Consider the following 16,530-nt stretch of genomic DNA (forward strand, 5'->3'; position numbering starts at 1 on the left):
AGGGAGTGGCATAAGCCAGAGATCATTTCCACTGGGTATTTTGGATGACCCCCATGGTTTGGGAGCATAGAAGGGTCTGCAGCATGGATGTGAGCTGTGTGGAGCCAGCTGGCCTCAGGAGAGAAACAAGCCCTGTGCAGATGTAGCTGTGGGACCTTACACTGGTGAGCATTTTGCAACTTGGCTGCCTACCTTGTTCTCCTACCAAATAACTCTTAAGACAAGAGAAGATTTTATAGTTCCTTTTTCTTATGTAACAGGTTTGTAGGTTTTAAATATGCTCAGAAGTGTTGGTGTTGTCCTTATACCCAGCTACAGCTCTTCACACTGAGTAACTGATACACCCCATGTGATCTTTCATCATTTCTACCTACTTCATCATCAACTCAGACTATGCAAATATTTGTGTGTGCTGAAATCTTCTCAGACACCCCAGGCTGCTCTGAAGGAGCAGGGATAGCACAGCTCCCTGTAGGCTCGTGCAGCCACTTGTGGGGGCTGAGATTTGATATCAAAGCTGGAGAATAAACACCATGAGGTCCTGCAGTGCACAGCATCCTCCAGAGACCCCAAGCTCATGTGTGGTCCTCACCAACCTGAAACTGAGGTGGAAGACCAGCCTGGGCAGCGAGGTGGCCTTGTCCACCGGTCAGGCAGGCAGCCTGTTATGTCTGAGACCACTGGAAAGCCCACTAGCCAGGGCTTCTGCTGGAAAGTCCACCCAGATGCAGGCTGATGCCTTTAACCCTTAAGAGATGGCTGGCAAGCTGTTAAGTGCCGCTGCTGCAGCCAGCGGGAAGGGGACGAAGCGGGTACCGCTGTTAGTCCTAACCAAGGGCTGAACTGTGCTCACTCACACTTGCTGGTCAGCTGGCAAGTGGGAAGGGGGAGACTTGCCCGCTGGCATCAAGGAAAACAAAGGGACCCTTTCCCACACAATACTCAGAAACATCTGGTGGAAAATGGTTCTCCAAAACTGCCTGCCCATGGTGACTTCAACAAGAGCTAGAGAACAGCATCACTTTGCTGCAAGGAACAATTTTCACAGAGTAACGGTACAAATCCCTTGAATCAAGGGAGACAAAGCAAAACATGGCGATTTATAGTGTTTTGCACAATAATATAGGCGGATTTTCCCACCCCTAAAAGAAACACAAAACAAGTTAGTACATAATGCTTATGCACAACCAGGGTGCTTCTCTGTTTGGAAATGTGCAAATGCAGCAAGCCAGAAGTCCAGCTTAGACATCGGAGGGGTCTGAGACAGTGCCTCTGCATGGATCTTTTGGGAGGAGAAAAGAGAAGGTGAAAACAGTGAAATGTTGGTTTTGACATCTTTAGTAATATTTTAAATTTGAAATGTTTTCATTTTAACCCATTAAGCTTGCTGACAACTGAAAACACACTAAATTCTTATGTTTAAGCTTTTCTGATTGCTGGCAAATTAAAACCCAGTATTGAGAAATCAGTTATTCAACATAAAATGCAGTCACTGCAAACTATTTGCATTACAGTAGATACAACTGGTCTCACTTTGCAGTTGCCATGGGCAGCAAAACATCAGAGGCAAAATCTTTAGTGGCTCTTCATTGTGTGAGTGACTTGAGCTTGTGAGAAACCTACTTCTGGTTTGCCTCAGGCATCAAAATACCCCAGAGCCAGCATCCAGTACAACCAGAATGTAATTACACCATGGAATCGCACTATCTGTCACTCATATTAACAGTCAGAGCCTGAAAACAAGTATTGCTCTCAATTTTTCTGGAAAGCACAAGCAAGAATATTAATTTACTCAATTTCATTGTGGAAAATGTAGACAAAGTACAGAAAACATAGACTTTTCTTTAAGAGCTTAAACACATTCATAACAGAGTCATAGATTCTGTAAAAATTAGTTTTAACACTATTCTTACATTTGATCTTGCTAAGAGTTTGAAGTGAAGTCAGGCTCTAACCACTCCAGGGATTTCGGTAAAACCGGTGGCGTGCAGGTGAAATGTAGTAATAACCTAACAGATTTCAGTTAGGAATTAGAAATTGTGATCAGACTTTAATATAATTCCACTCCTTCTTTTATAACCTTTCTCGCCTATTTCCAGAAATTTTCAACGTGCTGCTTTAGAAAAAAGCCTTTAGTGATTCACCTGGACCAGTGGTGAGGAACTGCACCCCCCCATGTCACCATGGGGAGCTTGCCTGCCAAAAATCCCATGGACTTTAACTAACAACTGCGCTTTCTTGGGGATTGCAAGGAGATTAGAGGCTGAATTTATATAATTTCTCCTCATTCCTGAAAGAAAAGAAAAAAACCTACTGCCTCCCTTTGCCTTTGGAGGGGACAGCTAGGCTGTGGGTACGCTGTTACTCTGAGATACAGGCAACCACTTGCTCTGCCACCCTGGTCATTCAGCCCCTCTCTTTAGCGGTGTTCCCACTGCCTCCGTCTTGTCCCCATTCAACTGGCCTCATCTTTCTGGAGTGTAATGTCTCAAACTAGACACAGTCCCAGCTAGGCTGGGTAGGTGTGCATGGGTTTCCTGTGCCTTACCAGCTGCTTTCCACGTACAGGTGCAACCCTGGTGTGTCCTGTGTCCCTGTCACCTGGAAAGATACCGCTGCAGGGAGCAGCCCACGAACCTGCACCGTTCCCAGGGTTTACCAGACGTGTGTTTACAAGTACTTCTTGCTGTGTGCGCAACATATGCAGTAAAGGTGCACCTTGAGCTGAGAGAATCACAGCAAGCATTTTGGGTTTCTTTTTCTGCTCCTCAGTGCTTATTAGATCCCTCAATTCTTTTAAATGTGTTCTTAAAATTAAGTACTCTGTAGCTTGCTCAGAGCCTGCTGCTATCTCCTCTGGCTATAAAAGACCCATGGAATAACATTGGTTCACAGGTTGGATGAGAGCTGAAAAACCTGAAAAATCCTCCCACTGTTTCAAGAAAAATTAGCAGCTACACCAGATGAGAGCCTTTTAAACAATATCCTTCTGGCCTGTGCAGCTCACAGGAAAACGAATCCCTTTTCAGATCCATATGCTTGCTGCAGTATTTCCTGTGTTTTTCTGGTCACATTCACACACATAATTCATGCGAGTGTTCAGTCCTGCTGTGGGCCTGAAAGGATGTGGTTGAAATCTTCAGGCTGCTCATGTTCTTGTCTCCATGCCAAAGCTCTGGTGGATGTTTTTGGGAACTCTGTGTTCCTGCTAAACTGGGCAATGTCGCATCCCAAGGGGTGAAGGAAGGGAGAAATTATGGAGGGGAGGAGAACCACATGGCCTTCTTTAGAAAATTTTTGCTTTTCAATAAATTCAGACTAATAGGCATCCACTTCAAAAGGAAAAAAAAATCAAATCGTAAAAGACCCAGACAACATCCCCACCACAAGAAACCCAACACAGATGGTCCCTATGAATCAGAAGCAAGGTTTGTCTTAGCCTGACCACAGAAATAAGGACCACATTGTTCAGAGACAGCGCTATCACAAAGCCATCACAGCGCTAACATACTAGTTGGACACTTACTCAGATCAGAGTGAAACCTGATGGTAGAAAGTAAAATAACTAATGGTAAGCTACTGCCCCTGGAAGAGCAGCTTGTGGGCAGGAGCTGCTCTCAAGGAAATCATTGCAATTTTCAAACCTCCCAGCCCTGATCCCAGAAGTGAGCGCGGGTGGTGGGAGCTCTGCTGATGGGCTGTGAGCCTGTGCCTACTTACACATGCTCATAAGGAACAGCATAGCTAATGGACCCTCAGCTGGAAGGTCACGGGATGATTTTGCTGTACCAGTCACCACTCAATGCACGGTGGTGCTATTCACACTATAAAAATTCACTCTGAACCTTGGCTTGCCGGTAGCTTGTCGTGCTGTCTTTTGACAGCTTTGCCTTTTGGGGCTGGAGATTTTTATAAATGAAATCTGACTTCGTGGAGAGGAGACATTAATAGACATAGAGGAACTGTAGAAATACGCAGTTAGATACAAATGCAAGGAAGGCTTTTCTTTTAAGGGTAAATTAAATGAGACATGAGCCCACACAGTATGGAGGCTTTTTAGAAAAATACTACAGAGAGGTACCTCTGTATTTATACATTGTACCTATCTCTATCTCCAGAAGACCCCCAATATGAACTGAGCAAGCTCCCCCACTGTCTCCCCCCATGCCAGGCCCGCCGGTGGTGCCATAGGAGGAATGTGCTCTCCCCAGCGGGGCTGGTTCGTGGCACAGAGCCAAGGAGGGGTGAGGACCTGACAAATACACTTGCCCTCGCTGTACACATGATCCTGCAGCTCCTGTCCAGGAGCCCAAGATGTCAAACACTGAACAGGAGCAGCATGTAATTTACGTCTTCATTTGGTCATCTTGCTTGGGATCAAATTCAGGATTTTAAATGCTTGAGATAAAACAAAGGGGCAATTATTATTTTTTACAATAGGACTCGCTGGAGTCAGTGTCTGCCATGTGGCTTGGTTGTTAACCTCCAGCATAGAACATACAGCTAAAGCAGGAAATAAAATTTAATGCCTTGCCAAATGACTGGCTTCATAAGAACCTTACATCTTCTCCTACAAAAATATTATCTTTTCTTCAAAAGTTGTTTCAATTCAGAGCACAACACTGCCAAAACCTTTGGAATTTCACTATAAATACATCTTACGATATAAAGTAACCAGAACAACACGTTGCCCTTCCTGGGATTCCTACTTTGTATTCTAAAATAAGTACTAAGTGTCCCACATTCTCTTTCTATAATATTTTATGGTGTTATCTCTTAAAAGGTTGACTTTTTAATGTCGTCTGTTACTACTTAGAAGTAATTAATAATACTATGATGTTTACACTGCTTTATATTTAGTACAAGAATGCTTAATAACACTATTTTCAAGCCATAAATGCTGTTTCATGGACATTGGTAAGATTACCCTTCTATCATAAAAATAAAGCCATACCCTTAAAAAGAGGCCACTTTAGTATTCATTGAATGAAGATTGGAAAGAACTATCAGATATGTGGACTTCATGCTGAACCGAATGAAGTCAGTGTAAATACTCCCCTAGACTTCAGTCTGTGTTGGATCAGGCCCTTAAACCACACGTGGTAATTTAGGGACCGATATTAGTAGTTGGCGCAACCTTTTCTTTTTCACATGCCAGGTAATAGTGGCAGATGACAAGTTATAACACAAACATTGCAGTTTTGCTGTAGAGCAGATGTCAAGCTAAATCTCCACTGAACACCTCAGTCTCTCTAAAGGTACTGTGGTATTCAGTGCAGCCAAGGCCAGAGCCATTCTGAAGCAGAAGCTGCCAGCTGTGTGAAATGAAACTTATTCAAAGCTGCCAACAGTAAGAAATTAAATACAGACTGTGGTAGCACCTGCCAGCTTTTTGGGCAGTAGCAGAATGGTGGCAGCCAACTGAACTTGAGATGGCAGCAATCTAATGTATCCCATTCACCAACTCAGTGATTGACTAATTACTTTAACTCCTTTTTTTTTAATTGTATCTACTGTCATCATACTAGTGTACAAGTCCGAGGAAGGAGAGAGGAGGGTAGAGTGAGTGAGAAAAAGAGACCAAGCACTGGAAGGTAGCATCTTGAAAAAGAACAGTACCATAGCCAGGAAATGTGTTCAAGGCCATACTACATTAAGTGGTGTGGTTGCATTGAGGTGCAGTCTGACTAACGTGTGGGTAAGAATGGTATATAAATGAAGAGAACTTGTTTTGAAATCAAAGCTGCACCTTTCTTTTGTGACCTGGTTAGGCAAAAGGAAAAAACGTAATGATACAGGACTATAGCATGAATTTTCTTTTCCCAGTGCTTCAGGAGGTCCTGACACTCCTGGGACTTCCACCTATAAAACCAAAAGCACTTGTGGCACTTTGTCACATCAGCACATGAACAAACAAGAGCAGTGCACGCGAATAATGAGGCAGAGCTTTGTCTTATGTTACCCAAGAAACAACATGTTGAGGTAGATCTTCTAGCTAAAAGAAATGGATTGAAGAATAGGTGTCACTGGGCTGAATGAAAGATGCTGCTCCAGGAACACTGCAGCTCTGCTAAGGGATTAGAGGAGAACTTGGCCCCTGCCTTGGGGATTGCTTCAGCTACTGGATGGTGCCTGCTTTTGTGGAGCAGTCCTAGCCATCTGCCCAGTATTTATCACAGCCCTTTAGCCCACTGGAAAAGCAAGGAGGTCTGAAACACACATTCAGGACTGAGAGGATAGTTGAAAACCATCTCCTTCTCTTGTTCTGGCCTTGTGGCTCAGGTGCAGCATGATCATGTAAAAAAAAAATGGTAGGTGCTTTGTCATCATTGGAGAGGTTGGGAAAATGTAATACCCTGAGTCAAAGTGGCTTACCCACATAAGAAAAGTCTGCCTGAGCACTAGTTCAGTCTGTGAACTTTGAACGAACCTACGCTTGATGTTCAGAGAACTGTGTAAGATGTGGTATATTGTGGCTAATATTAATTTCATAAAAATCACATTTAAGCCAGTCTATGAAGCAGAAAACACACAAAGACACAGTATTTTTCTTTGTAGTATAATATGATGTTACTTGTTCTTATGCTGATGTGTTTAGTTAACGCTAGAAGTTCTTCACACAGTTTGTCAGATAAGAGGGCAGCCTGTAAAATGATACAAGTTCCTGTAGTCACTGCGTAAGACTTACAAACTTAATTCCTCTGCCACTTGAAGTAAATTTAGCCTGAGATTTTTGTTCTGCAATGATTCTCGTGGGCTCCGAACTCAGTGCTTACCACACTAACAATAATCCTTTATGTCTCCAGACTCTATCCATGTTCCTTGTTAACCTTCAGTCACAAAGTAATGAGATGCATCAGACATCATCAGGCTGGCCTAAGGGGTTACAAATTTGGATGAGGGCCACATACTGTACTAATTGCTTCTAATAAATTACATATTTCAGGAGGGACATCGTGATTTTAATCATTTATTCTGCATGTTGTTTCCTTTGGAGAGAAGAACAAGCAGGCACCAAACAAGCCGAGCATCTGAAATTCATGGCAGAAGCTAGAAAGAGCTCATTTAATATCAACCATCATTGCAAATACTAGAATTATGCATGTATCAAATCCCTGGGTCTGAATACTTTGGGAACAGCCAGTGAGTCCTAGTTGTTTTAATGAGTCAAACCAAAATGATGTCTTTGAACATTCCTTAGATTTATAACAACTCAGATTTAATCCCATTTCAAATGTTGTAGCTGGGGCCTAGCTCAAGAAAAAGTCTTTGTTTCTATGCAAAGAAAAATGCATTAAGAAGGTAATTTAAAGGATGTATTTCCCAAAGGCTGAGAGGGAAAACAGTCAAATGTACCTTTCACCTCTGTGGGAAAGACTTTAATTATGATTTGATACCAGCTAATTGGAAAGGTGGTCCAGCGAACACAGAAACCTGCAAGAACTTTCTTTAAAGCCCGCTGAAATTAGTGGGATCTTGATGCTGATCTAAATAGCCACCTGCAGGGTGAACTAGGATGAGTGAAAGTTTCCTATTTCCCTGACCTCTAGCACACCCAGACCAGTAGACTCACTGTTAACGAAAACCTCAAACCACTCAGGAATGTGCACTTCCTTCACAGGGGGGTAGACCTTGATGGTATTTAAATAGCTGCTAGTATTAATAACAATAGCTGGTAGGTAATGTGGAGACTTGGGAGCTCTAGGGAGCAATGAAGGTTTGGGAACAGCTCAGGCTCTCTTCTGGTTGCCTTGTTTTCTGTCACTTCAGTCTGCGTTTCCTTTCAAGGATGAGCTGAGATGCCAAACAAAATGTGACTATCTAGGTAAAAGGAAACCTGCCTCAGTATGAAGTATGCCTTGGGATGGAAAGTTGCAGTTGTAGCTCTCAGACTCAAATGTGCTCTTTCGATTTTCAAGTAGTAATGAGACACCAAGGAAGCACCATTACCTTGGATAAGTGCAATCTTCTTCTGCCTTGGCAGTCTAAGCTGCCTTCCACTTGGTCCCACTCTGCCTGGGAGGGTTATTGTCCCATTTTACAGTTTTCTGGAGAGTGTGAGGGAAAAAGAGTGAGAATTCAGCAAGACTTCCAGGGGCTCCTCTAACCCACCAACCAGAATAATGAAGATATCTCTAAAGATGGTGTTTGTGGATGGATGGATGAATGGATGGATGGATAGGTATTTGTGCTAAAACAGTTGGATGTCTACTTTGATGCAGAGGAAAAGGACCAAAGAATTTTTCTTGTTTTTTTCATACAGAACGAGAAGCAGATTAGTAAATAGGAGAAATAGGCCTTACGCAATGAGAAATGACTGGAAAAGATTGCACTAGGTAAAACTGGTGAATCTTCAAATTGAGAAACCTTCCTCTTGTTGGTTTTGTGGAGTTTTTCATAGGAAGGTTCAAGCCAACCTCCACACATGAAGAAGAGCTTAAAATGAAAGTAAGTGATGGAGATTCAAGATTAGCATATTAGTGCATTGGAAGTTACAGAAGGTTGAGAGAATTTGAAGTTCAGATATAAAAGCCCAAGAGTAATGGAAGAAAAAGTGACAGAAACATGGGAAATAGAGGCGATGAATCTTCAGTTAAGAGCGCTGCTATACCTAGGGAAAAAAGTGACAAGACAAAAGTCACAACATACTGAAAAGATGATGGATTAATTTGGTGCAATCTTCAGATACTGACTTTTGCCAACATTGCGTGCTACGTAAGAGTGTGGAATTAACAAACACTAGTGTAGCAGGGTTAGAAAAAGAAATATTTTTGAAAGCAAAATAGAAAACCTCTTTGACATCCATTAGGTTTGGTAATATAATACTAACAAGAACACTGCACTGAGCTGTTATCTGGTTTGCTGTCTGATTCGCTCTCCAGATTACCACTTAAATCAATAGCTCTTACATTGATTTTTCCAGCACACTGTATTCCAGTAAAAAGAACAATACTCTGAGATGACTCAGCTATTTGCTTAGTCTGTAGGAACTCTTGTGCATTTTCATTTAGGAAAATAAAATCAGGAGCCAAAGTACACACAAATATATAGTAACAAGAACCTGCCTTTTGCACCATAACATGACACTGGCTCTGCAGACAGACAGGTTTGCTACAGCTTGTTGCAGCAACTACAGACCCGTCTTGAGCTAGAGCAAGCTGTTGTAAGGATGGAACCAAAATATCTGAGGGCGATCTTAGACAGATAACGACACTGTCTTTCAGTTTAGGTGACTGCTATGGCAGAGGGTAACAATATGTCCACATTAACTAAGAAGTTGATCTCCATATATTTACCATGACATGTAGAACATCAGCAATACTGCATTTTCGTTCATTTCATATATTTATATGCACTTGCACGTAACATGTACTATAGTCCTGGTACTGTAACTAGTCAGCACTATTGTCTGATGTTGCTTCTGCTCCTTCTAAGCAGGTCAACAATTTCCTATTTTGTTTGTAATCACAACATGCAGGTTCATTTACTCTTGTTTTCTCTCCTTGCTTAGCCATGAATCCATGAAACCAGCAACTCTCCTCTCACACAGTTTGGTAATCATTTCAAGGATTTGCAAAGAAGCACAGCAAAAATGTTTTCAGTTCAAAGAAGAAATAATAATCTCAAGAGCTACTTGGTGATTTGGAGTCAGGCTGAAGCATGACGCTCTCCATGATTTCTCTTGACCCCCTCTGCTGCAGGCATAGAGCAACGCTCGTGCCGTGGCCCCTCGTCCCTCCCACAGCTCTCTGCACGCGGCTGGCTTCCAGGCTCTACACCCACCTGCCAGCTCAGCTTATTTCTGGGAACTTTGAATTAACAGCAGCTAAAAACTACTAAAATGCCAGAGAAATGTAACAAATGAAAATGTTTGTCACTCTTTTCCACTATGAGTTCTGTTTAATGGAGATTTATTATCTCCATCTTTGAAGGTAAGGTACCGGATTATGGTCTATCCCACATTCCATTAATAACCACCCCGGAGAACATGGAGCAGCCAAAGGGGGTATAAAGGAGAGAGGTTCAGCATGCAGAATCTCATTCTTTACTGTATATTGAAGAATATACTGAGGGAGAAACAGGCCACAGTAAATAAACTTATTAAAAGCTGTGGGAATACTGTGTAATTATGAAGCCTGTTATTCTGAAAATACTGCTGAATATTGTTATCTTCAACTGCTATAGAACTAGAATCATTACAAAAACTCTGTATTTCTCAGTAATGCTTTCATAGCATTGCGCATTTCACATTGCTACATGTTTGCCACCTAATCTTAGTCTAAACAAAATAACATTCATATTTTCATAACATTGAAGAGGAAGGAATAATGAATTTTCTACTTCAAGTCATTTTTAAATAAAAAGGGCAGTATTTATGGCAGTTACAGGATGATAAATCAATCAAAGCTACAGCATGAGATGTAGAACTGGCCGATACGGAAATTACCTAACGATGGCAGCAGTGTTTCACACAACAGATCAGATATGTTACCTTTTCTGCCAGGTAATAAATTGTGTTAAGCAGAAGGAATGGAAATTGAGGATATTCGTTATCTATCAAGAGACACCTGGCAGGATAGCCTTTGGTCTGCAGTCTGAAAATAATCCTGTACTGACAAGCATCAGTCTGAAGTGCTGGTGAACCACCATGGATCTTGCATCACCACAAGCACCATCAAGTCAAACTCTTCAGAGTGGGCTGAGAAACAAGGCCTAAATGTAGCTGTTCTGATCCCAGCTAATATTCCTGCTGCTTTTATGTTCATTCCTGAAAAGCCCTTTAAACATTTACTGAGATTTCTCATTTCCCGTTGTCTTCACAGGAAAAGCTTCACACTTCCTATGATCGGATACCCAGCCCACAATTTTGGCTATTCTCCTTTTCACAGCTGCCTGGAAAGGGAGGCAGTACGTACAGGAGCTGTTTAAAGAAGAAACAGAGAGCTGTATGGAGCCAGAACTGCTGAAACGTATGCAGCTGTCCTGGTTTCATGGGGATTTGGTTTCAGTTTGTGGCCAGCCATGGTGATCAAGGCCCTTAGCAGTTAAATCCAGGGCAGCTGACCCAGGCTGGCCCACAGGTGTATTCCATATCATTAACATCAAGTTCACTATAAAAGAGAGGGTTTGGGAGAAAGGGAAGGAAAGGGAAGGAAAGGGAAGGAAAGGAAAGGAAAGGAAAGGAAAGGAAAGGAAAGGAAAGGAAAGGAAAGGAAAGGAAAGGAAAGGAAAGGAAAGGAAAGGGAAAGGAAAGGAAAGGGAAAGGACGTGTGTGTGCGTGCGCACGTGTGTCTGTCTGTCTGCCTCTCTTCCTGCTCTCTTTGTTTCCTCGCTATTCCTCAGTGTGATTCACAGAACATTAGGGATTGGAAGGGACCTCGAAAGATCATCTAGTCCAATCCCCCTGCCGGAGCAGGATTGCCTAGATCATATCACACAGGAACGCATCCAGGCGGGTTTTGAATGTCTCCAGAGGAGGAGACTCCACAACCTCTCTGGGCAGCCTGTTCCAGTGTTCGGTCACCCTCACCGTAAAGAAGTTTTTCCTCATATTTATGTGGAACCTCCTGTGTTCCAGCTTGCACCCATTGCCCCTTGTCCTGTCAAGGGATGTCACTGAGAAGAGCCTGGCTCCATCCTCATGACACTTGCCCTTTACATATTTATAAACATTAAGGAGGTCACCCCTCAGGCTCCTCTTCTCCAAGCTAAAGAGACCCAGCTCCCTCAGCCTCTCCTCATAAGGGAGATGTTCCACTCCCTTAATCATCTTCGTGGCTCTGCGCTGGACTCTCTCTAGCAGTTCCCTGTCCTTCTTGAACTGAGGGGCCCAGAACCGGACACAATACTCCAGATGCGGCCTCACCAGGGCAGAGTAGAGGGGGAGGAGAACCTCTCTTGACCTGCTGACCACACCCCTTCTAATACACCCCAGGATGCCATTGGCCTTCTTGGCCACAAGGGCACACTGCTGTCTCATGGTCATTCTGCTGTCTACTAGGACCCCCAAGTCCCTTTCCCCTACGCTGCTCTCTAACAGCTCTGTCCCCAACTTGTACTGGTACATGGGGTTGTTCTTGCCCAGATGCAGGACTCTACACTTGCTCTTGTTATATTTCATTAAATTTCTCCCTGCCCAACTCTCCAGCCTGTCTAGGTCTCTCCGAATGGCTGTGCAGCCTTCCAGTGCGTCAGCCACTCCTCCCAGTTTTGTGTCATCAGCGAACTTGCTGACAGTGCACTCTATTCCCTCATCCAAGTCATTAATGAATATATTGAATAGAACTGGTCCCAGTGCCGACCCTTGAGGGACTCCGCTAGACACAGGCCTCCAACTGGACTCTGTCCCATTGACCACCACTCTCTGGCTTCTTTCCTTCAGCCAGTTCACAATCCACCTCACTACCCGATCATCCAGACCACACTTCCTCAGTTTAGCTGCGAGGATGCTGTGGGAGACTGTGTCAAACGCTTTACTGAAATCGAGATAGACCACATCCACAGCTTTACGATCATCTATCCACCAGGTTACGTCCTCATAAAAGGCTATCAAGTTGGTTAAGCATGACTTCCCCTTGGTGAAGCCATGCTGAGTGCCCCTAATGATCCCCCTATCCTTGATGTGCCTAGAGACAGCACCAAGGACAAGTTGTTCCATCACCTTTCTGGGGATAGAGGTGAGGCTGACCGGTCTATAGTTACCCGGGTCCTCCTTCTTGCCCTTTTTGAAGACTGGAGTGACATTCGCTTTCCTCCAGTCCTCAGGCACCTCTCCCGTTGCCCACGACTTTGCAAAGATGATGGAGAGTGGCCTAGCAATGACTTCCGCCAGCTCCCTCAGCACCCGCGGGTGCATCCCATCAGGGCCCGTGGATTTATGGACGTCCAGGTTGCTTAATTGGTCCCTGACCCAGCCCTCATCTACCAAGACAGATTCCTCCTCTATCCTGACTTCTTCTGGGGCCTCAGGGGTCCGGGGCTCCTCAGGACAGCCTCCAGCAGTATAGACAGGCAAAGAAGGCGTTCAGTAACTCTGCCTTCTTCTTATCCTCTGTCTCCAGGGCCCCCACCTCATTCATCAGTGGGCCTACATTGCCTCTAGTGTTGGTTTTACCTGCAATGTATTTGAAGAAGCCCTTTCTGTTGTCCTTCACCTCTCTTGCAAGGTTTAATTCCAAGGAGGCCTTAGCTTTCCTAGTTGCCTCCCTACATCCTCTGACAACAGACTTATATTCCTCCCAAGTGGCCAGCCCCTCCTTCCACGATCTGTACACCCTCTTCTTCCACTTGAGTTTGCCCAGCAGTTCCCTGTTTAACCATGCAGGTCTCCTGGTACCCTTCCTTGACTTCCTACCTGCTGGGATGCTCTGATCTTGAGCTCGGAAGAAGCAGTCCTTGAATGCTAACCAACTATCTTGGGCCCCCTTACCTTCTAGTACCCTGTCCCATGGGATTTCCCCTAGCAATTGCTTGAAAAGGCCAAAGTTGGCCCTCCTGAAGTCCAGGGTTGTGATTCTGCTAGCTATTCTGGTCCTGCCACATGAGATCCTGAACTCTACCATCTCATGGTCACTACAACCAAGGCTGCCCTCAACCTTCACCGCTTCAACCAGACCCTCCTTGTTAGTGAGGATAAGATCCAGCAGCGCTCCTCTCCTAGTTAGCTCATCCACCATTTGCATCAGAAAGTTATCATCAATGCACTGGAGGAACCTCCTGGACTGAGGATGGCTGGCTGAGTAGGCCTCCCAGCAAATATCAGGGTAGTTGAAATCCCCCACGACAACCAGGCCCTGTAATTGCGAGACTGCTCTCATCTGCCTGTAGAAGGCCTCATCACCCTCCTCATCCTGATCCGGTGGCCTGTAATAGACACCCACAACAGTATCACCCCTGCCAGCCTGCCCCTTAATTCGCACCCACAAACTCTCAACTCGCTCCTGATCCGCCCCTGGACAGAGCTCAATATATTCTAGCTGCTCAATCACATAAAGAGCAACTCCACCACCTCTCCTTAGTGGCCTGTCTTTCCTGACCAGGACATAGCCATCCATGACCACATTCCAGTCATGCAAGGCGTCCCACCAAGTCTCTGTAACTGCCACTAGATCATAGCCCCCCGACCGAACACGGATTTCCAGCTCCTCCTGTTTATTCCCCATGCTGCGTGCATTGGTGTACAGGCATTTCAGGGAGCGAGCTGAGCAACTTGCCAGTGATCTGTGGATAAGTATACTTTTGTCTGTTTTGTGTTGTCATTTATATTGATTTCTTCATTTCATTAAATCTGGTTAACTTCAACCTACAAGTCTCCTTTCTTTTCCCAATTCCCTTCCTCTTTTGGGGAAGGAACATTGGGTGAGAGAGAAACTGCTATTGTTTAGCCCGGGGTGCAGGCTAAATGAAGACAGTAGTCAAGGAGTTCTCTTCAGTGTTGGGGATGGAATTATCTGTTATCTCAAACTAATAAAAGTATTAAGGCTTTGCAAAAAAAAAAAGAAGCTTTAAAAAAAATAATAAATTTGCCACTGCTGCAAGATTCTGTGGTGAGGATAAATAGATGGTTAGTATCAGGCAGATGGTCAATGCCAGACAGTCCCTTCAAAGCGTGAGAACAGCAATGGCTGAACATGAACCTTTCCCAGCTGTGCTGCTCACGGGCAGAGAGCCACTGCTCGTGGCCCAGGGCTTCCTTGGCAAAAGAAGGCCCAGAGCCACGGCGCCAGGGCAGAGACAGTACCTGCACAGTACCTTTGAGGGCAGGCGGGGTGAAGACGCTCTGCTTCCTCTGCTTGGGAGAGGCACTCTGGGACTGTGGAGGGACAAAACAGAGAGAGAGGTGGTAAGACACGGGCACGGGGAGAGTTTTCTGTTCATGGCAGCTCTGGGTCTTGCTCCACAGCTGCTTTCAGAGGGTGCACACACTGATCTGAGAAGTTTCTAAGGAAATTATATTGTATAAATCTGATGCCAGCTCCTGGGCTTTCCTGAATACAGGGAAAACTAAGATTAGGTAGACAAAATATGTGTTTAATGGACAACCTTTATGGCTCCCAGGCAAAACAGACTCAATACTACTGAAAATTACCCTTCACTCTAAAAAAATATTGTTAAGCATTAAATTAAGATAGCCTGTACTTTTAACAGTTTATGTAACTGTTTCTCATAAGGCAAATAAATGTTTACATATATTAAAATAGTTGCAAGATTTACATTAACCAATATTCCAATTAAATACATGTAATGAATGATTATATGTATAGGTAAGGTAGTACTGAAATTATTAATATATAAATATTTACATATATAAATGGAAAATCCCTCCTCCTGCACTTTTTCAGTGTGTTCTATTACTCCTACAATAATTTCACCAACCAATCACTCAACCTTTAACTGGGCCTGTTTTAAGTTATGTATTTAGACACAGTTAAACTTTTTATGGCCCCAAAATCACACCTATGTGCAAAAGATAAACTATTCCAAAATAATGGTAGTAAAATTACACATACAGTAATAGTAGTATGTGTACCAATATATACTTAGCAAAAACTAACTGGAATATGTTCCAGTGCTAAAGCAGAGCAACTTTTGCAAAATGAAAGCAGTTAAATTGGTGTCCTTATTATACCAACATGAAATATGTCCATATACAACAGATAATAAAACTACATAAGGTCACACACATAGCCAGCTTTTGAAGACATAAGCACCATATGACGTTCCTAAGAAAGGTTACAAAAAAAGCTGTGTTTAGGCAAGCTTTATTTTTTCTCATCTCATCAATTTCTTGTTGTATTTGGTTATAACAGTGAATTTTAATCAGATCTCTTTCTTCAAGGAACATTTGAGACAGCTCTTAAGAAAACCACTTTCACACAAGTATGGCCAATCCTATTACCTTACCTTATCACAATGGATGGAATGATAACATTTATAAATAAAATATTTTCTTCTTTTGAAAGAGAAAGCTATTTATAAACACTGTGGAGCAGGTTGTTGATCCTTGCCCCAGTAAACCCTTATAAGTCTGTATTTGAGTCCAAATTTGAACCAATCAATACCTCCTACTGCTATTTAAATCACTACCTGCTTCTCTGAGCAATGGGTGAAGGAGAAAGAGATCAGGGAATTGCAGGAGCTACGCAAGGGGAGGTGAGAAAATGAGATCAGAGGAGCTGACTTTTAACTCTTCTGAAACAACACCAATGTGCTGCCTGCTGTGGGCTTGGCAAGTGATGGGGAGAGGAGAGAGGAGTTTGCAATGCTTTTGCAGACCAGCAGTGATCTGCAGGCCCAAAGCAAAGCTGGATGAGGGCACCTGGCAGGGTCACCTTGGGCCAGATTCGCTGTGATTTGCCAGGGCATGGCAGTGAGGGGGAACTTGCCTTTCCCTGTCCCTGCTGCAGGCAGAAGGGAGAGCCGGCAGGGCTGAGACACAAGACAGCTTTACACAGCCCTGGTTTGAAAGTGACGGGCTTTAAAAGACTGTGTTACTGAAGATGGCCTGACAACATAAATAAAACATTAACT

General features: G+C 43.7%; 1 protein-coding gene across 1 annotated transcript in view; it reads right to left on the bottom strand.

Moving 5' to 3' along the window:
• PPP1R1C (protein phosphatase 1 regulatory inhibitor subunit 1C) overlaps positions 1-16,530 on the bottom strand; it is a 53,336-nt gene that overhangs the window by 13,756 nt on the left and 23,050 nt on the right. Inside the window, 1 exon segment of the mRNA XM_068408034.1 lies at positions 14,752-14,812. Within this exon segment, the coding sequence (XP_068264135.1) occupies positions 14,752-14,812 (61 nt within the window).

Source organism: Nyctibius grandis, chromosome 9, assembly GCF_013368605.1.
Source record: "Nyctibius grandis isolate bNycGra1 chromosome 9, bNycGra1.pri, whole genome shotgun sequence".
Taxonomy (NCBI): domain Eukaryota; kingdom Metazoa; phylum Chordata; class Aves; order Nyctibiiformes; family Nyctibiidae; genus Nyctibius; species Nyctibius grandis.